At 45.8% G+C, this 22,652-nt stretch overlaps 1 protein-coding gene across 2 annotated transcripts in view; it reads right to left on the bottom strand.

Annotated features, from left to right (window-relative positions):
• Nucleotides 1-198: 198 nt before the first annotated feature.
• ccnd2a (cyclin D2, a) overlaps nt 199-22,652 on the bottom strand; it is a 22,523-nt gene continuing 69 nt past the window's right edge. Inside the window, exons 1-5 of one of the 2 annotated variants that reach the window (XM_070907364.1) lie at nt 22,460-22,652; nt 20,856-21,071; nt 17,891-18,050; nt 10,464-10,612; nt 199-4,551 (exon numbers count right to left, since the gene is read on the bottom strand). The exon at nt 22,460-22,652 is cut by the window's right edge and continues 69 nt beyond it. In XM_070907364.1, coding sequence (XP_070763465.1) covers nt 4,378-4,551; nt 10,464-10,612; nt 17,891-18,050; nt 20,856-21,071; nt 22,460-22,652 — 892 coding nt within the window. In that variant the 3' untranslated portion in view covers nt 199-4,377. The remainder of the gene's footprint in view (nt 4,552-10,463; nt 10,613-17,890; nt 18,051-20,855; nt 21,072-22,459) is intronic. The other variant, XM_070907365.1, reaches the window with a different exon arrangement.

Genomic DNA, 22,652 nt, shown 5'->3' with positions numbered 1-22,652 from the left:
CACTGCTTTGTGTAGCTTTCAAGCGATTATGTCTTAGAACTGAACTTTGCTCTGCGGTATTGTTGCTGACTCACACTCACACACACACACACACACACACACACACACACACACACACACACACACACACACAGAAACTAGTCTATTGATTATGAAACAACTGGACACAGAGCTCAGAAGGAACGCAGGCGTGGGAAATAGTGAGCTGATGTGGTGTCACACCCTTTAAAGCAGAAGTTTATTGAACAGAGGTTGTGCAACAGACATTTGAGGTACATGATATGAGTTATAGTAGAGGGGTGGGGGGCAACTCAAAGGGAAATCTGCACCATTGAAACTTCCAGATATCAGAATATTTATGGTTGGACATGGCAGGTGTAGCTCAACCCATTATTATGTGGCAGTTACAATGGTGCACAGACACAATATTTCAGACCAAAACGTATCTTTCTCACATACAGAATCCGTCCTTACTGACATTCAGAGTGACTGTGGTTGTATAAAGCAAGAACTATACTTTGGCCATCATAGGAATGCTGTTTCTCCCCCTCTCTCGCACAGTCAGATGTAGCACCAACATGAACAGAAATGAACATGCTTGAACTATCTACGGAATAAACCCCCTCCCCCAAAAAAATTTTGTTGTTGCCCCCTCCCCTCCAGTACAGGTTAAGTCCAAGTGGGAGCCTTGCATATTTCCTGTTTCACATCTCACTGAGCAAGTTGTTTCTCCACTGAAACAGTGGGAATCATCCACAAAAATGCTAATTTGTCGTTGCTTCCCCCCCCAAAACCCCCACTGTATTCTTTCTCCTCCGTTACAGGCTCCCTAACTGCAGAGGTATAGGTGATGGATTTGTTTGTTTTATTTTGTCCAGTAATCCTGAGGTATAGGAAATACCACTGATGCAGAATGTGACTGAAGGAGAGCAAAATAGATAAAAAAAAGGGGGAAAGGAGACATGCTATCTAAGCAAACTGTCAAACTGTACAAAGAACATTTCCAGTCGAATACTCATTTCATGTTCTTCTATCACCATCTACTTCGTTTTTTTCTGAATGTATCTCTTAAGCAGTAAAATAATTATATTATAATACAAATGTTTATAAAATAGCAGCACACTCAAGTGACACATCACAACTAGGTAATGTTATTTTTTTGTATAAATGAAACAAATTCATAGCTTTTAGCAGCGCAAAAAGACAACAATAATTCAATAAAAATATTGACACTTTTTTCTTGATGTCTTCACACCTCCTCCTCTGTCCTCTCTTCACTTTGGAATACAGTATCTCTAAATCTTAGAAAAACCCTTTTGCGGGTCTGGTCACCCCATAAAATATATCAAACACAAATTGAAAAGGTGGTCTCAATATATAACACATGCAACAATACATTGCAGGAAAGAAAAATCACAACCGTTAAGTTTGGGAGAGAGCTTACATCAGGCAAACAGAGGCAAAATGAAGGGGTCACATCAAATATTCAAACGGGGATGTTTTGGTAAATAAATTGCCCATTTTTTTTGCTGAAAAACATCACTAAAACATCAGATCCCCACATTTTTCTTCAGTCTGACAAACATACACTCAGCAAAGTCACATACCGTCACGAAAAAACTCAAGCATTAAGTCAAAGACACCTTGCTGTGGCAAAGCCATGTGTCCCATTAAAACAAAACAAAACAATAATAATCATCTGTCTCTTGTTCTGTGCTGATGTCTGTCTGGCTGTTGAACCCCCTTGCCAATGATTTGAAGCAGCAAAGCTCACAGGGGACAGATGTGTTCACTGACAGACAAATCGGCCTGAACTACACAAGCCAGCACCATAGAAAACTGACCAACCACTGCAACACACATCCGTTAAGGTGGTTTCGAACAAAGGCTCTGCTCTGTCTTGAAAAATGCAAACCTCATTGCCCTCTGAGGAATATGTGCAAATACTGGATGTTACAACCACCCTTTCTTGTAGCTCGTTGCTGCCCTGTGTGACTATCTGTGGCGGTGATGCAGATAAATATGAAGAAAAATTCAAGTAAAAACAAAATATTTCATTTCTTGACAATGTAAAAGGAAATCAAACAGAACCCATGGATCAGTGAACTCTGTGTGTAGGCATTTTCCAATTCATATTGGCTTTTTTCTTTTTTTATTTGTTCAAATTCTCTGAAACGGTCAGACTCCCCGTCAACTTGCACTTTGCTTGAACAGGAATGTTTCTTTTTTTGGGGATCGGAATGTCCTCTCGTCGTAAGTTGCGGAAAGCCTGTTTAATCTGACTCTCGCTTTGACAAGGGTATGTCTGATGATTGGGAAACCAGCCCTACAAAGTAAACCAAAGAAAAGGCTAACAAGGAAAAAAGAAAAAAACATCCATTCACCTCCAATCATCACCCAACGCAATTCATGTTACTTATCTCCTGGGGAGCATGTTCTCAAAGTGCTTTGCCATTGAAATCATATAGGGGAGCTGAAAACAACCCTATGTGGGACTCCAGATGCATTGACAGTATATTATCATCCTGTACTCCTCTAACCCCCCCCCCCAAGAAAGTTCATCCTCACATGATCTGGCAGCGTACAGTCTTAGTTCCTCATTCAGTTTCCATGTGAATGGAAACCCAGAACGTTTTTGCTCACTTAGCTGTGTCATTGTAGACATCCATTATGCAAAATTAATGTTGATTCCATCCAAATATGCAGATATCAAAGTTTTATCGTGAGGCCTTTGGGCATAATTTGTTCGTTATCATCTTCCAGCCGCTGGCTGTAAGATCCTCGCCGCCTCCTACACAGCAGCATGCTCCTGCACCGCTAAAATCCTCTCTGCCCTACCATCCTGTGCCGCGCACTCATGTGCCTTCCACAGTGACTTCGTAGTTGCAAACTGTCCTTCTCTTTCCAATTCTTTCCACGCCACACACCCTGTTCCCTCCCTGCTAATTAACACAGAGGAGTCTAACGTCCTCCAGACTTTTAAAAAGCACAGCCTCACCTTCTTCAAGATATCGTCCTGTTTCCACATCTGAGAGGTCTTGCTACTCTGTCCAGACTCAAAGCAGCCTTTCACAACTAAGGAAACATATCGTAACAACATGAAAAAGAATGAAGTATCTGCAATATTTCATTAACAGAATGGCAGTAATAAACAAACACCTCACATGACCTCTGAGTCTGAGGTGTAACACCTCAGGAAAAATGCAATGAGAAGGATAAGGGGCTCTAAGTGAAAGTCCCTTCGCCCATATCCTACTTCGCTAAATCTGTTTCTGTCTCACTCACAGTCCATGCACATGAGTCAATCGCTGGCCAACAATGAACCATGATACACCATTAATGCATGAAGGCAGTGATATAGCATAGATGCCCTGTTATACTGATGGACAAAGTTATGTGTAGCCTCGGCTTGCTCCATAGTCTTTTAGCACAGAGCTGCAAGTCTACGACTCGACTTTGCTCAAGTGCCTCACGCCAGAGAATGCACACTGCTAATATAGATACAGGATCACATGTAGCACTCACACACACACACACACACACACACACACACACACACACACACACACACAGGCGTGCATGCAAACTGGCATACTCACATGCATGCTTGCACACTGCACCCACAAACAAGCAGCCTGACAAAAAGGAGCTTATTGATCTCTACTACTCAGTTCCAAAATATGTCCAATAATAATATTAATAATTACTAATACTACTAATAATTATTATCATTCCGTCTCCTCCTTGGAATTAGGACCCACCAACTTTTAGCATAATGTTCTCATGGCTTTCCTCTGTCTGTCTCATCCTCGACACACGTGTGGACCGTCTGGTGGGTGGAGGCGCTCGAACATGCGTCCTCTCTCACACCAGCCACAAATGTAATAGTGATAATACTCACATAAAACAACAACAGACAAGAAAAAAACTTAAGCCCCACTGTGATCCCATGTATGCAATTTCTGAATGGTTTCCACAACTTCTGCCATAACCGCCTCATTATCAAGCTATGGTTAAAATATAACTTAAAGATCATACTATACAATCAAAGGCAGAATGCAAATATGATTGGCTTCCCTTCTGTATATCCAAGGCACCACAGAGCTTCATCGTGTATCAAATTTGCTGCTTTTAGACTAGAACATCATAGAAAATCTATTTGGTGGGCAGGTGTTTTTGATTTGAAGAACAGAAAATCTACAAAAAAAAACTAGCAAGCATTGTTCTTTTTCTTTTGAAGGGCTTGTGTTTTTTTTTACATTTTTTGTTCTCTTTTGTTCTTTTTTTCTGCTTTTAAGAAAATTGAGGTTTTTTTTTTTTTCATGAAGCTTTTTTTTGTGTGTGTGTAAATCCCGCGCAATGACGCCCTCCGGTAGTTCACAAGTTCACATCGCGGACGTCTGTCGGGGTGGAGGATTGATCCAGCTCGTCCAGGCCTTTCCCGCTGGGGCCTCTCTGCGTCTGCTGCTGCTGCTGCTGCTGCTGCCGCCCCTCGCGCAGGCTGATCACCAGCACGCGCTCAATCTGCTCCTGGCACTCTTTGAGAACATCCTGCAATGTGACAAGAGGGGGAGGACAAGCTGTAAAAATATATACATTTTAATCGGCTTATGTGTTGTTATTTTCGACATAGTAAAGGAATGATCGCCCCCTTTCCCCCCTTGTTTGACAGTTGGAAAATTCAATCATCTCGTCATATGGACAGAATTATGTCACTTTTTAATGGAACATGAGCGCATTTTTTTTTATTGATGATTGATGATTTTTTGATTTGACTGATTTAAGGTTTAAGATTTTACATCAAGGTAAATTATTTGGCAACACGTCTTCTAGCACAAAGGCCTAAGCAAATATCCTCACATATATTCTCAGTATTTAATGCAGCTAGGAGGTTGTTCAGCTCGCCTTTCATCAAGCAGTTCAGACCAAATCAAAAGATATGGCACCACGGCTGCTCAGTGGGGAAATTCGTTTCTGTAACAATCATCACGAGTAACGAGAGAAATCTGAAAACTCAGTGCATGAGAAAGGGGGGCCCCTGGTGTGGCAGCAGAGGGGCCCCTGCCCTGGGCCGCATAGGCCAGGAGTTTTAAATGACCACCGACTTTCTTGCAGCTCCACCGACTGCCAAGGCTGAGCACAGACACGGACCAGACCCAAGCATTACATCAGCCCACCGGGGTTGTGCACTGAACACCATCCCTATAGTGGTCATGTGCACGCACACACATGCATTAACACACGCGCACCGCTGCCTCCCCCATCCAACCACCCACCTATCCCACCACCCTCCTCCGCCGTTCCCAAACACACACCAAACCCAAACAGATGTAGCCTTGACAACGGCGGCTGAAAACACAGGTAGTACTAAAGCTATGTTAATTACATCCACCTCCTGTGGGAACACAAAGGTGGTGCTTTTTTAACGAGAGCCAGTCTGTGTGCCTGCCTGCCTGCAGGGGATCCATCTGAGACCTGGCCGGCTCGCCTTTCACCATCAAAGGCCGCCGCAGCAACCTGAGAATCCACCTGGGAGAGGAGCCTCTCAACAGCGCTGAGCCCTCATATCCTTCCCTGATGGAGGGTTGACAGAGGGGACAGCATGAAGGGAGAGCAGCTAACTGAGGAGGGGGAGAGGTGGGGGAGGGCAAAGGGAGTAGAGTGCTAAATGGGTTGTTAGCAGGAGCGTCAGAGAGAGGTCAAACTGTTTTTGGGTGAGGAACAGTGATGACAATCATTCAAAGATATTCAGAAGTAAAAGCAGGCTGCTGATGCAGAGCAAACCAATATGAAAGTAACACTGCTCTCTGGTGGTGAAATGCGATAACACAACTGAAGCAGAGTTGCTTGCTTTCGGCTCCACACACACACACACACACACACACACACACACACACACACACACACACACACACAAAAACAGACAACCCCCTGCTTTAAAGCACCAGGCGTCTGTGGGAAACATGACTGAGAGCGCCCCACGGCCGGAGGGATGGGTGAAAGTGTACCGCTTGTGGACTATGGGGTGGGGGGTGGGGGAAACATTCTTTAGAAATTTACAGCTAATTTAAACCTGATGGGCCACAGTTTGAGCCTGTGTTATAGCTCCTGGTGCCGCTGGGCCTTGATGGAATGAGAACTGAGACCTCGCTCACATCAGAATTGCCCATCAGGAGCTGCACACGGGTGAGCGACAAAAGGTCCCAGTGTCAAAGGTCAAACAGCACGACACGTTACAGGGTGAGACATGTACCGTGTTGTCAAAGGGAAACTACTTCCTGACTTCTAACCCAACTTTCAAGACTGGACATTCGTTGAAATTCTGTACATGGATTTCTTAATGAGTGGAAGAATAAGAAATCCATTAGGCTACATGACCACTGATAAAAACCCTTGAGGGGTTTTGATATCTGAAGTCTGCGTGAAGTAATTCCTGCCTTGACATCTCTTTTGTTTTGAGCTCTTCAGCATCTACCGATGATTAGCTCGAGAGAGTTTTTCGGGTCACAGTCCATGAAGAATGATTTGATGTTGAGGAGTTTGGACTGATCTGGGCAGGGTGCCTCTGGGAGAACGTTTCCCCCAGCAATGGGTCTGACGTGGAGGAAACCCGACCAGCGCCTGTCCCTTAATCTCCTCCAGAGGTTGGCCGCTAACATGGGCGTGTGCGCATACACACACATTTCCTGTGAGAAAATTAAGTAAAGTGAAGAACATGTAAAGGAACTGCCTGTGTCTTACCACAAGAATGCACGCCTTCACTTCTTAAAAGACATTCTCCCCCCCGTCTCTGCTGTGCTTTAGAGCAGCAGTTCGGATGCCATGCCAAGCCCCATGGGCTTTATTCGAGAAACTTTAATGACTTCAATGTGTGACTACTGGAAACACCAATACTGTTTTCAGAGACGCTCTAGGTACTTGGATACTGAGGGGGCCATGAATAAGTTGGCCATGGGAGGCAGTGCTCCCATGAAGCATCTTATATTGCAGCCTCAACCCGGAAACACACAACCACCTCAGATCCTCCCCTGTTGCTATGGCCCTCCATTCGCCCCACCTCAAACATACATCATACTGCAACAATCTGCCTTTCTGACAAATTAAGGCATGCACATGATCCCCCGGGAGGCCTTTGTGACACTGGCGGTAGGGGGGAAGTCGTGCAGACAGACAAAACCAAAAGGAAGAAATGTGTGAAGCCGTGGAATGTGTTTTAACTGCTGACTGTACCGCACAAGGCAGTGTTAGCTACTCTGGGAGGATTTAGTGGTCAGACAGCTGAAACAAACACACAGGCGGACCCACACTGACGACAAAGTTTGCCTTAAGACAAAATATCCAGAGGCTGATATTGGAAATAAGGAGTCACCACATGACTTGAATTTCCACAAGTTCCAATATAAAATGTGACCTTTCTCTTTCTTTAGCCTGCATGCCGAAACACCACAAGCAGTGACGCCACAGGCTGTGTTAATAGAGATAATCTTTCCTAATAAATGCATCTGTGTCGCAAGCATTTTGGCTCCGACAACATTACTGTTGAAAAAAAATGACTTCTAAACTTCACATCCGTCCATCGTGCAAGTTATATGAGACCATCTCATTGATAGTTGGGCCACAGAAACCAGAGTGATTAAAAAAAAGAGGAGTGAAAAGAGGAAGAGAGGGAGAAATGGGAAAATGTGTTTCCGGTGTCTCAGTGTGTGACTCTGACTGGAAAAAAAGATGTATGGGTGTCAAGACAATAAAATCTCGGAAGTGGTGGTGTTAAACCCTTGCACTTCTCTAACCTCTGTTTCCTGTTTTAATCATTCAAGAATAAAGGGAAGCTCTACACACTCGGCCTCCTATTAGTACACGTTGTGTTGTAGCATATGTTCCAGCTTTCTTACTGTCACTACTGACCTGTGCCGTTTTGGGGAGTCACAACTGATCGGACTCCCACTTGAAACTCCACACATTCTCACAAGTTTCTTATTTTCTCTCTGCACATTGTGACTTGGCTCTCAGGCACACTGCCTTCACCGCTGTCCCTAACTGGGAGCCCCCTCTTGGCCACACCAGGTGCATGCGAGGCAGGACAACATTCTTCCAGCGGCCCAAGATGGTGACTTGGCCATATCACATTTCCACTGGAAAACCACAGCTTCTGGATACCACAGATGCCAGCAGGGTGCCAGGGGGGTGGCGTTGGCCATGACGCTGTTGGCAGCAGCAGCTGCAGAGGTTGGCGAAACTTGCTTTGCCTTCATATTTTGCCTGGCTCTTTGGCCGGCTGGCTACGAGACGCTGCTCGACCATCTTGCCATCGTGCCTCTGCATGGCCGGCCAAAACCAAACACAGTATGTTATGTGTACACATTTACACATTCTCAGGTTCATACCACCACCCTGATGACTGCAGTCGACATTGAGGTTGAGGTGGCCCTTGGGTGTTGAATTGACGTATAAAGTGGTTCAGCTTTTGGGAAAAGAAGCTAGGGTATGTGTTAAAATGACACAGTCAATCACCATTTCCTCTTTTTTTGTATGTGAAAGCCTAACTGCTCAAACAGCGACAAACAGCGTCAATAGCACTGAAGCCTCAGCAACTTCTGGGCATCCCTCATTAGTCAGTATTTTTTAATCACAAGAAGTGCACAAGTCTGATGTAAGTTAAGTAATTTCATAAACCAAAAGATCCTCTATGCATCTTCTGAAGCCTCTCATATATGTTGAATTAGGAGGGCGCCCTCTGCTTTGCCTCCTGTGTTTACTGCGAGCCGCGGCTTGTCTGAATCCAGGAATGTGAGGAGGTGATCATAGAGACACAGCGCGACTTAATTCCCTCAAGTCTAAGACCCTGCAGCCTAAACACACTGAGGCCCTGTGCTGCTGAGGTCAGCTATTTGTTTTTCCTCAGCTGCTGAGCGAGACTTCACACAGCTCGCACCAGAGGGAGCCATGCTTTCCAGCAGCGATGCATTATGGACCATAGGAGGAGACGAGAGAGGGCCGATTGTCGTGAGGGAGGCATGACCCCCCCCTCCCTCCCCACACCTCCAGTGTCCTTTTCACACTTCAACAGCTTTCTTCCACCTCCTCCTCCTACTTTGCCTCTTTTGGGACTGAATTCAACACAGCAGGGCTGAGGCTCGGGATCCGTGTCACGCCCTTTGATCTGCTCCCTGTGCAGTGAGTACACATGAACTCATGAAATGTTCATGTTTAAATGAAGCCTGCCATTACCAACTAAAAGCCTTTTTCATCATGTTTGGTATTAGGCGTACTCCTGCCAAGGCAGTGGCCTCAGAACTGGAGCTGGTCCCTGGGCACTGTGGCTGCCCACTGCCCCTGAATAGTCAGGATGGGTCACACAGGAGAATAATTTCCCCTGTGAGACTAATAAAGAATAACTTAACTTGACTTATCATCTCCCGTCTCACTCTCCGTACCCTCTGCAGCTTTGCCCACCTACTCACCCTCACAGTGAGCTATGGTGAGCTGAAGCCCTCTCCCATCTGCCTGATGGAAGCCAGGCATCTCAGAGTCAGTAGAGGCCCTGCCTGTGTTTGGACTCAACTCACCCACCACCGCAACATTCACTGTACCCAGACAGCCACACAACGGCCTGGCCAGCATTCCTGTCAGCGACACAGCGTACTGTATATGCTCTCAACCTGGCTCGATTTAGAGGATCCTTTATGTGAGGGGGGCCCAGAGCAGCCTGACCGGACTGATGGAGAGGGAAAGAGACCTGCCGCAAGCTACCTCTGAGTCAAGTGTATGACAGCATATAAACTGATGCAGGTCAGGGTTTTATTTTAATGAAGACATTTTTTGGTCTTATTTGATTTTTCTTTTTTTCTTTTCTCATGACAAATATTGGCAGTAAACCCCACCCCCCAAAAAATGGGTTTGCGGAAAGCCAAATCCCAGCGAAGAAGCCAAATCTGAGTGTGACATTTCAACATTTCAACTTCTGTCTGTTGCAAACACACAACCTCAACAAACATGTGGCATTTCTTAACTTTTGACATAAATAACAGGGATATTTTCCCTCAGAGAAAAACAGAATTTGCTTGTTAACAGTAACAGATTGTAAAACTGTGTGTTTCAGTGGTAATGAAATGAGTTAATTGTGGCATTTCACTGGAGACGTAAACTGACTGAAGAGATGAAAAGCTTCCAACGACAGCAGCAGATGATTCAGAGTTACTGTAATAATTGTACTTTGATAAATACTGGTGAACAGCTAACTGATGTCAGCAGATACGAACATTTACTCCTCCTCATTCAAATATTACTCACAAACATCCTCCCCAAATTTTCCAGAGAAGCTCTTAGCCAAACCCTGACTAACAAGACTACACTGGAATTTAGTGTTTTAAACTCAGTTCTTGTTTTAGAAAAAAACAACAAAATACGTATATATAACCATCCGTGTTCTGGATGTGACAGAGGAGTACAAAAAACAAACTCACCACTTCTGTGTTTGTGATTTTGGCCAGCAGGTCTGTCAGACTGTCGCCCCACTGTGACTGGTCAGCTGAGTCCAGCTGTAGGCCGCAGATCGCTGCCCCCACACTTCCTGTGGCAATCATGGAGGGAGGGTACATGGCGAAGCTGAAATCTGTTAGAGGAAGAAAAACTTATTGAGTTAAATGTGTCTTCATGGCTATTGGTTTGTAAATGATAAGAATTAAATATTTATCGTTACGTTAAGTAAGGAGCTAAAATCTTCAGTTCAGTGGATAAATGAATAAAACAGTTGATCTACATTGGATTCTTTATTCACCTGGTGCAGTTTCTAAATTGCATTTTTTCAATTCATATGGTCCACAAAAAGGGTACAGATACCTCCCTCCCACAGACAATATGATTTGGTAATCTAGCAGGCAGCTAATAAATAATCCTTCTATTGCACCGGGTCTGAACGCAGCGCTCACTAATGACCAGGGGCCTGGATAATGAGGGTTCACTTGGCTTGTAAAGGAGCTGAAAAGCAACCACCCTCACCCGCTCCATACCCCAGTCCCCCCTTTCCCCAGCCCGGCCCCTTTTCTTCCATCTCCTGAGTAAATCGTGTGCTCACTGAAAAAAGCCCCATAGCGCTTGGAAAGGGAGGAATAAAGAGGCTCAGTGCCTCTGCCAATGCTCACTGCTGTAGGTCCTTTTTCCACGTGTGGTCACAGGCGTGCGTCTCAAAGACCAATAACCTTGTTAGCTCCCCTCACTGTCATTCATAATGCAAATGAGACAGCTTGTGAACGGGCCAGAAGCCCGAAAAGGCAAGGCAACTGGCATACAGGGGGAGAGAGAGAGAGAGAGAGAGAGCGAGGGAGACAGACAGAGAGACAGAGAGAGAGAGAGAGAGAGAGAGTTTTTCTCTTCACAAACAGAGACGCACACATCCAAACACACACACACACACACACACACACACACACACACAAACTCACTCCTTTCTCTATTCTCTCTTTATGTCTTGCTCAACTTCTACCTTTCTTTTTGGACAACACATGGCCTGCTTAGATGGGGCCAGTGAATGGCACACATGCCCCAGTCTTTGTTGCTACAACAGGCAGCGGTTTGCATTGGCGGCCCTCCTATCTTTTAGCATATTAATAGAGTGGCGGGCCTGCGAGAGGGAAGGCAGAAGAGTGTGACTCCATTGTCCAGAGTCATCACCTCATTTCACCCAATTGAGAGACACAGCATCCATCCCCTCTCTGCTGATACCAATTCAGAGAGACAGGCTGGACAAAGAGTGTGGCTGGACAGGGGGGGAGGGGGCGGCAGAGGGTCGACAGGGGGAGGAAGATGAAGAAGGAGGGATGGACGGTATGGCGACAAGGCAACAAGGAGAAAAGAAGGGGAAGGCGGCGGGCTTGGTGGGAGAGAGGAGAGGGGGTAGACAACTCCGATGCACATCACTCTCAAGTCTGTGTCCAGACTCTTGTGAGGTTTTGGAAGAAGAAAAGAGTCGCCCTCCAGCGACCCTCACCTCCTGCCTCCCCCCCACAAGTATGCCTCTGTTCTTGGGCCACCTATGGGCCAAAGGAGTGGGCAGTGGGGGCATAGAAACAGCCTGCACATTAACATATTGCCATATTCAATTGCAAAGCAAACTGCGTGCGATGGCTCTGAAGGAGATTTTTCTTCCTTCTTTTTTTTTTCTTAAATCTGGAATCAAAGAGGTAGGCCCTTTGATAGCTGTAAAGGCAGCCCCTCACTGCCTTTTTAACATGCACAGCCAGGCGCTTTCTCATCTTGTGGGCTCAGTGTTGACAAATAAATGAACTTATTATACACCCCTGTGTTAGCCGCTGGGCCACCGCCAAGGGGCGATTTATTAAAGGCTACCTCGAGCCAAGAGGAAAGAGCACACAAAGCCCCTCCGCATTACATCACTGCTGTGAGAGCACAACTTTCTATAGAGGGGGAAAAGGACAAAGGCATACACGGATTTACTGTACGTGTGTAGTGAGCGCAGACTGACAGGCGAGAAGGCAGACACCTAAGAGACACAGGCGAGAAACAATGCACCGATGCCTGCATGCTTTCAGATGTAGACACAGAATGACACACACACACACACACACACACACACACACACACACACACACACACACACACACACACACACACACAGCACAGATGTAGGTTTGTGGGAGAGCTGAGTGGTGGGCAGTGGGCAGCAAGCTGATTTTTCGCACTCAAGACAAGACAGGTCTGTAGCAGAACAAGGACGCGCGCGTGCAGCCGATGCGGGCTGACACTTCGGCCTGGTGGCTGCTGCATGTGGGGGGAAGAATGGCCGTATTTTAGGAGGCCCTCATTGATATTCATGTTGAGGATAAACAGTGTATGTAGCTGAGTGGGGACGCCTGCGATGGAAAGCTCCCTGTGAGCAGCGTCTGGCTGGCCTGGCCTGCACGCCTCTCACCCCCTTCAATGGCCCTTTCTCCTCCCTGCGCCCCCTCATCTCCATTCCTCCGTGCTCCTACCCCCTGAAACTTCATCCTCAGGCCTCTGGTCACACAGTTTGCTGCCCTACATGGCCCACTCCTCCTGGGTGGCTGCAATGCACAGTATGCACATTAAACTTGTAAATTAATTAAAGTTGGAAAGTTGAACAAGAGCCAAAAGAAGAAAGAAAAAAAAAAAGAAGCCCAAACTCTCCTTTTCACCCGCTCCTCTCCTTCCTGCGCTATAAATCAGGGTCTTGTATTCTATACATGTAGTGCTTATTGACCTTGTTTATTAAAGGAGTAGCATTACGAGGACCCAAGGCCTGTTGACGGATTAAGGCCAAAAACAAACATCATTTTGGGATTGGCATGACAGTATGTTTCACCACTAATGCAACACAGCCTGGTAGTCAAAACTAGGTCTGCGGAAAGCTCCTCAGACGGTACACCCAGTGTAGCTCTCTGAGACACACAAACAACAACAACTTCCCAAACCGGGCTTGAGGAGTTCTTCCGCATGCAACAAGGGGAGAAATCACTGATTAAGAAACAATAACTTGATACTGCTATCTGTCATATTCCATTACCTCTTGTTCCAGGCTGTCACTGCGGAGACAAACAGAAAACAAAACTCGGGAGAGTCTGAGTCACGCGCTCGGCTCAAACTGCTATTTCAACTCATCCGCCAGAAAACAGAATTCCTCCTTAATTGTAGCATCCTGTGACGGCTCTCCTCAGCCTCGCACCATCATCTTCACCATCACAGCTGCAGCCTTGAGGAGCATACAGATTTGGATCCAATCAAAGGTGGGATGCAGGAGAGGTCACTCTTCTCCACACTGGAAGAGCGTCAGTTGAAAACTGTATTTGTGCCTGGTTGAAATATAAAAAAACTCTTTCTCTCTCTCTGTCTATCTCTGTAGCTGACATGATTTGGACAAAATTAGGAGCTTAGCAAAAGTAATTAAACCCTCTAATCAGGAAAAATAATGTTGGAGGACACTCTTGTGTCATGACAAAAATGTTCAGGTCAAACTAGCGCCACAAACATTTGCTTAACTTTAAATCCAAAATATTAGTTTTTGTGGTTAGCTTGATCTCCAAGGTAAATATGTAAGCTTTAAAAAAATGTTGAAAAATGTCTTTCTTTGTGTTTCTGGTGTGACTCAGCTGGCCACAGTATTTATAGTGTGGTGTTGATTACACCAGCGAAGTGAACCGGGGGGGGGGGGGGGGGGGGGGACTCAGGACATGCCACTCGATGATTCACTCCGTGTGCCACATTTTTGGGAGCACACTGTCAGGAAGCCTCTTCCTGCATCATGTGCGGACGATGCAGCCAGACCGGACATGACTCCTCACATCAGTGGAGCGTGCGGGGAGATGATAATTTGTTGGAGGAGGTGGCTAATTTGTTGGGGTTCTGAATCATCAAACATGAAGGAGGGTTTTATGTAAACAAACACCAGTAAAGACCATTTCATTGACCACATCTGAGATGAATCATTCATCTCTAGAACGCGGCGCTGAGCCTGGAGGGGATTCTCTGTACAGCAGCCACTTGGAGAGGAAGCTACGCAAGGAGCATTCCTGCCTCTGGACCAGCGAGACTTAACAGCTAAGATGAAAAGAAAAAAACGTATGAATCATAATCGAATGTTTGACTGGTCACTGTTGCATAAAAATGGGCATGTTCGCCTGTAGTTTGTCTCTTCCTGTATAGACACAGCTTGGAGACGACCCGTGTAGGATGCAAAAGAATCTGAAGACACAACATCTAAATCTGTGAGGCTCAGCTGTGGATAGCTTTACTCGTCTGTACACTGTATACTTCTGCAGTGTACAGAGTATATGAATCCAGGCACAACTGTGTGAGTAAAATCTAAAAGTGGCAAATAACTTTTGTTACAACTCTACGGTTAAAAAAGTGACGATATGCAAAGAGGGAATGTGAGCCCAAGCAGCAGAGCTTGACTCTTCTCTCATGTTTGTTAGCTGGTGAATCATTAGTTTGTGTCAGAAAAAAAACAACTAACCAGTTAGTCATCAAGTTACTTCACACAGTCCAAAGACACTTCCACACTCCAGAAAAAAAAGAAGTAATCAAATACTATTCTGAGATTAAAGAGTGAGTACTTGGTTCCTAAAATCACTTGTTATTTACATCCAAACTTGTAGCAAAAATCTTCACTGTGTCCTCCAGGACAATTGACTCTCTCTTGGACAGCACTGTTGGCCCTGATCCAGAATTTTCTTTTGATCCACTTCTATGACTATTGTCACCATTCCATGCATACCATTACAGAGAGGGCTTTGGGAGTCGGCATGAAAAAAATAGAGCATAATCCCTGCCAATATGGCAAGAAGACGGAGCTCAATAACCGCAGCAGACAGGTTGGGGTGCATCTGTCTGCCCCATGCACCCCGTCCATTCTCCCACTTTACCTCAATTGAATAAGAATAGAAGAGGAAGCTCGGAGTGCTTGGTGTCTGTGTGTAGGAATGGAGGTTCATAATCTCCCTTAATGAGCTTGTTTCTGGGCTATTATCCGGCGGCCTGCCTGAGGGAAACGCTGGTGTTTCCTATCAAGTGGCCCCGCAGCGCTGACCCTCGCATGGCTCTGCATATGAAATGTAAGGGCCAGGCCTTTTGTCTCCTTTCTCCCAGCCTCTAGCTGAGCTCCCGAGCCATTTGCATAGTCCTGAAAGGACCAGGCAATGTTATTAATTAATACAGAGCCAGCCTGCGCCACCTGACAAAATCCCACCGAGTGGCCCGAACGGAACTGTTTCATCAAAAGAGAGGAGCCATTAGGAATGAGAGGCCTTATTCTCCACTTCTCCTCTTCTCTCTCTTGTTCCCTTGAAAACAGAGAGCCGTGGTTTTATGCATGTTTTCTTTTTCAGTATAGGGGCAGCAGCGGTGGGAGTAGTGGTGGGTGGTGGGCTGAATGAGACTGTATGAAATAGGAAGGCCACAGGTGACCCGTTGTCAACTGTCTTGCAAATGTAAATCCTCCTGAGAGATCTCCTCCTTCTGCTGTGTCTTTACCTTCTCCGCTCCGCTCGGAGGATGTCTCAAGGAGGATTCTCACCAGATAACCCCAAAGATTTACGGCTGGGAACGCTCCACAAATGGGGTTTCAAATTCCCAGAGATCTTCAGATGCACCAAATTGTTGACTCACTCGCGCTCTCTCTCTCTTTCTCCGTCTTGCCCTCGCTCTCTGTTTGCCTGGATACAAGTCTGAGGAGAGCATACACAGATAAATGGCCTGTTGCTAATCCAGAGCTATCTCCAGAAAGCCTCTCTCTCCTAAAACACAATGTCAGGAGGACGACTCCAGGAGGCTCGTAAATTTATTTCCACTGCCTCATTGAAGCAATTAAGGACAAAGTGCATGCTGAGTCTTTCACAATGTTGCTTTGGGAATAGGTCCGATCACTGACACGCTGTCATTCCACACATTAATCCGCTGGCACAAAGTAAGGGGTGAGAGATGCAGGGTGAGATGGGGAGAGGAAGAGAGCAAGAGATAGCGAAAGAGAGCAAAGGAAAGGGAGAAAACAGGCGTTTCTTCTTTAAAAGCTAGCAAACATGAACTTTTGTTGCAAACTTTTCTCACCCTTTCATATCCATTGCACAATCAGTGCAGGGGATTCCATCATTTGATGTTGTAAATACCTGTCACCTCCCTTGTATCTATTCATCTAACTACACAGACACTCCTCTGAATGAGGAGTGTCTGTGTAGTTAGCATTCCTGTTTGAGGCCTGCAGAAAAGGAAGCTGCTGGTGGCGGTGGGGGTCACGCAGAAAGTGAGAAAGAAAGGAGTGTCAAACACTCTTACTGGGGGTGAATTTTCCTCATTAATGTTAAGATAAATCCTTCAGGATGTTTCGGACCCATACAAGTGCTGGTTTGCCTTGTTTTAGCTTTGAATGTGGAGTTGGAGGTGATGCAAACAGGAGAAACCTGCCCTATGGAGAATCTCAACATGGGAAAGCTATCATGTCCTCCAGCTGTAGGGCGGGGAGGCGTGAGAAGTTAGGGGGGAGAGAAAGAGGGAAGGAAGGCGGCAGGGGAAAGAGATATGAAAACATGACATGCCTTAGAATTGGCAGAGCAAAAACAATACACTCCTCTGGCTTTCCCTAACTCCCCTGCTCCCTCCTGCATCTCCTCCGTCTCGACCTCACTGTCTCTTCAGATCATGTTAAAGGCTCCCTGTCCCTCCCACGACTCGCTGGACGTTTGATCTTGAGGGAACAATTCACCTCGAGAGCCGAAAGACAATGGCCCGCCTGCCTCCACCCCTGTCCATTCCTCTTCTCGACCCTGTGCGACATGGGAATGCCCCTCAACCAGGCCGAATCCGCTTTGAAGTGTTACTGGATGCTCTGGAAGCCACTGATACGCCTCTAAAACATGACCACATACCAGCCTGGGAGAAGACAAATGATGGACGTCAGACCTAAGAGTCTAACGCTGAAATGTCATTCCATGACACTTGCTTTTCTTAGGAAGAATATTTTCCCATCGGAGGTAATGCATCTCACTTAAGTTACTGCGGGCCGTGACTGGCCCACAGTACACCTCTGAACAGAGTTGTTGCCGCATGTTACTGAGAGAAGAGGGCTTTGATACGGCGCTGAAAGAAGAATGTGCAGATAAAGATATTTTGCAACATGAGAAAGTATGTTGATGCAAGCCATTATCGCTTGGTTTGACTTGGCAGCTTATCCATTATCAGTGTCAATTGCGACACCAAGAAGAAAAAGAAAAAAAAAAAAGAAAAAGATCGCAAGATGACATTGCGCTCCATATGGTCATCTTTTGGACTGTTTTTTTCCCAATCAAATATCACAATTCATAGGGACAAACATCTGTACACAGGACTTTAAATGTGGGTGACATAAGCTCCCTTTGTGTCCTACCTGTGGCACAGAGGGCAATGAAGGTCTGGACATGTTTGCGTATAAGTGCCAGCTTATCCTCGGGCAGCGGCAGCCTCCTCACAATGTGCTCGATGAAATCGTTCGGCGTTACTGCTGCCAAGTTCCACTTCAACTTCCCCAACACCACCAGTTCCCACTCCTGGAAGGGAGAGAGAGAGAGAGAGAGAGAGAGAGAGAGAGAGAGAGAGAGAGAGAGAGAGAGAGAGAGAGAGAGATAACTGAAAATGAGAAAGACTGAGAAAGATAAAGTGACACAAAGTACGACCACATATTTACATACTGTCGTGGTGTACCCTCAGCTACAACACTGCAGCCTAAAGTGAGTGAGTGTGCCTCTGTAGGCCCCCGGCCCCCCTGTGCGTTAGTATGTGTGGAGGTTAAGCATTATTGTTATTACGTTAGTCTCTGCTTGGCTGGGCCTGGGACAGAGAAACACCAGCAGCGCCACCAACCCAGGTGACCTCACAACACTGTCTCCCTCCCCGTCTGTCTGTCTGGCATCTGGGGACTTTCCTAAAGAGGCCCACCAGAGGTTCTACTGTGTATGTGTGTGTGTGTGTGTGTGTGTCATTGTAGAGTGAAAATGGATAGGAAGGCTATGCTTGTTGGGCAGGATCAGCAATAAATCTGTGTTATGTTAAAAAGTTAAACAGTGTTTCATTATTTAATCTCATTCCGCTCTCCAGTCAAACTATCAAACCCTTTCAGCCTATGTTGTTCTTCCGATAAACCACTTCAAGTGCCAGATATAGTTAAAGACTTGATTTGAAATCATTTTCAGCATATTTCTGGCTCACAGGGAACATAAAGCCTTAATGTGGAGATGAGTGTGTGTGTGTGTGTTGGGAGGGGACGTGGGGGGGTGGGGCTAGGTGTGGTGTTCTCTTCTCTTAGAGTGTATTGTTACTTTCACTTCCTAGAGGAGGAGGTGATTAACGGAAGAGTTGGTGACTAATTTGGGAAAAAATTTGGTGGTTTGGTTCCGGACTGCAGCCTTGTGACTGGGACCACGGATGCTCTTCATTTTCCCTTCAGAGGGGGAGAGCGAGAGAGAGAGACCACATGGACTCAGTCATGAGACAATTCAACATGGCTGCCACTGACCTTGCTCCCAGCCTGCAGTTCTCTAATCAAAGTGACATTTTTTCAGCCTTATAAAGTTTTCTGATCTCCTTGATGCCAGGGACGTGCATAGAGGGGATTCTGTTTACACCCACAGAGGCAATGAGAAAATAAAAGCACCTCTGATTTAAAGGAGATGGTGCAACCAGTGTCTCAAAGATTCAATTATTTGATCATATGCAAATCACAATGACCAGCGGTGGCTCGTTGACTGTGGCTGCCTCTAATGTTTGCGACATGGCCGCCTCCTGCTCTCAAAAAGCCTTTCCCATCAGTGCCAGCGAGCAAGATTTCTAGGCTGTACAGCGAGGGCTATGACAAACCTTGCAACACAGACTCTATGCTGACAGAGTGGCAGGCAGGCAGGCAGGCACCCACTTCCTTCTGCTACTGCCTTCCTCTGGTCACACCTTCTTTGTAACACTGCGGTTCTCTTTACAAGAAATTGTTACCAAAGACAAGGACAAAAAAAAGACAACAAAAAAACGATCACATGCCCTGAGCAGCTGATCTCTGTTTCCTGTATCTGCATGTCAGCCAAAATACTGCCTTATACAGAAACACTGAGAAGAGGCCCCAGCAAACCAGTTCAAGGACTGAGGGCTTTGTCTTCAGACTGAACATGAAGGTAGGATGGACTCAGTTGTCTTGCAAAGTGCAGCATGACACACTGTTTTACGCTGAGTCCACCCTGGGCTGACTTTTTCTTTTCAATGCATGTTCTGTTAACTCGTCAACCCTACCGCTATAACGCGCTGACCATTGAAACCTCCTCTGAACAGAGGGGAAATGTATTCTGACACAGTGTTATCAAGCAGAAATACAGCCCAGACAATGATCAGAAACCAACAAAACCAGCAGCAGCAGCTGGAACTTGAATATACTGCAGCAATCAGCTCAGCGAGTGGATCCGCCAGTCAGGCAGCGAGGCAGGACTACAACCATCAGCCACGTCTGAATCATAATATGTGGCCTCTTTCACAACATGGGTGGGATTGGCTGTTGTTTACTGAGGAATGTTTATGTAGCACCACGGAGCAGTGGGGGAAACACTTATCTGATGTGAAACGGAGTTAATTAATTGGTTTGCGCCGGTGAAGGCAGCTGGTATTATCAGGCCAAATGGGCCTTATCAAATGTAGGACACAGAGGAATGACATTTTTCACTCCAAACGACACACGCTCCACCCTGCGTCATCAGCTCCACACATCATTTCTTGACTGTAAGCTACACGTTGAAAAATGTGTGAGAATCAGAAATAGTGCAGCATGACATAATATCAGAAATGTGTGCATCCAGGGTTATTTTTGGATGAAAAGCTGCACTGTAAAAGGCAAACTTGAATTTCTCTGTGTCTCTCTCCCTCTCTAGCTGACAGGAACAGAGTCAGAACTTTGGCTGGAGTTCAAGCTGACCTCGTTGCTCTGTGCAAATATCTGCCACTAGATGGCGATGGAGACCATTGCACAGACTGGATGGATACTGTAAAGCCCAGAGGGTCTTGTACAGTAAAGAGAGCCCTTGTGGAACAATTCACTGCAGAGGCTTTCACTTTTCATGACCCTTTGATGACGGCCGCAGTCCAGAGTGGAGACTGGACGACAGATGCAGTGACGGGAGAGCGGCCCCTGTGTTTTGTGTGTGATGTTTGGAGCTGAATGATTACAATAAACATATTTGAATAAACGAATACCTTGAAACAACTGAAATAAAACCCTGGTTTCCAAAAGCAAATATGATGTAGAAAAAAAACAGCTGATGATGACAGCATGAATCCTGTGTGTGAATTCTGTGCAATGTGTTGAACCAACTGTTGCTTACCAGCAGCTCTTGTGGTCTGATGGAGTTATCTGTGTAGATGCAAAGCTTCTCTGCGGTTAATGGACGAGTCTCTTTCAATTTGGATGCAAGAAACATGCACACTGCTCCCAGCAGCTGCAGGTTACACTTTTTGGTGGGTACCACGGCTAAAAATCTGTCTAAGTAGTTCATGGCCAAGGGAAAAACTTCTTCCTCGCACTTCTGCTCCTCACAAACCTGAATAAAGACACAGCAGACAATGCAGCAATGTTCAACATTTGGAATCAGCAACCCACCCTGCGGTGAGCTGACTTACTTTCCAGCACTTGAAATGTATATAAAACTTTTATGAGATAACGAAACAAAAAGTCTTATCACATAAAGAGCACATATAAATTCAATGACACACAGAGTTGGGGGCCGGCCAAGAATCTGCGCCCAGCCCTAATCGGTTGCGACATCACAAATTAATTCGAAATAGATTATTTTGCAAAGAATGAAATAAGTCTCAGACACATACTGTCAATAGAGTCGCATTCCTGCAGTTCATTCACTAAGAAATGAATTCAAGTCACAATCAGCCGAGCCAAAAAACACCCCGACAGCGCAGCACACGGAAACACACTTTTTTTCAGTCGTCATATTTTCATAAAATAATAATAAAATATAAATAAATTGCCTGGACCGATTTTCTTCGCACCATAATGTTTAGGGGGGTCTTCCACATCATACCCGACAATTCCTATCCAAATCCGCACGCGATAAATAGGAATAAAATGTCAAAATAAAAGGCGAGTGGCGAGAGGTTGGTCTGATGTGCGTCACCGCCGAGCCGATATATTTATTTCAAAAATTAATTAAAAATCTCCAGCAGGTCGGACCCTGACAATATTTACATGAAAATAAAGCTCAAAGGCTCGAGATTGTTTACAGGTGGATGTTGACCAGAAATATTTGACGAAGTGTCACTAATGGAACATAATTCCAGAGCGAGGCATTGCGTCGGGGGGAAGACCAAAAGGACAGATAAGGCCCTCGCCCCTTCCGACATTTCAAATGGATACCTTAAATGTTTGCAACGCTTTTTGTGGCCATTTCTATATTCGGCGGACACACGAGACCCTCCTCTGTCATTGCCGATGGCTTTAAAGCGCTGTTATTGCCTTTATGACACCGTAAAGTCCTCTTAAAAGCACAAGCGCTCCTGTAAAAAACCAACATGGCGATAGAACGGCGCAGGGCAGCATTGCATTGGGGAGTGCATACGTGTGCATGGAAATATTCAGGCTATCTAAAATAATAACATTAAAGAATCAACGGGCAGCTGGTGCAGACAACATGCGGGACATATAAAGGAAATGCTCTGGTGTCGCAGATAACACAGCTCGAAGTTTCATAAACACAGTCTTCACTACCGGACTTTAAAAAAAACGGCGAGAAATGGCAGAAAACGACACATTTGGTTAATATGAGCAATAAGCAGTCGGAAATGAGAGCAATGCGTCTTGTCTACTGTCCAGAAATTGCAAACAGCGCTCGGTAAAGCAGTAATGAAACAAATCAGGAGGCTTTAAAGTCGAGCACGGAAATAATAAGACTTGTCAGCACTCGGTGTTTCGGTATACCTCCAACATCCAAGTAGCGACCATCCTCCTCATAAACGGCTGGATATCTTTCTGGACGCCTTTAAAATAGGAATATTGGGGTAGAAACCTCTCCTCTATGGTCAACAAGCTCTGCAGGACTCTGTCATCGCACAGGAGGTTCGGATCGGGACGAGCTCGTATGATGGTGTCCATTTCGAGGCAGAGCAGCTCC

This window comes from Enoplosus armatus, chromosome 6 (genome assembly GCF_043641665.1).
Source record: "Enoplosus armatus isolate fEnoArm2 chromosome 6, fEnoArm2.hap1, whole genome shotgun sequence".
NCBI lineage: Eukaryota > Metazoa > Chordata > Actinopteri > Centrarchiformes > Enoplosidae > Enoplosus > Enoplosus armatus.
The sequence above is the reverse complement of the archived record's forward strand: the minus strand, read 5'-3'. Positions and strand labels throughout refer to the sequence as shown.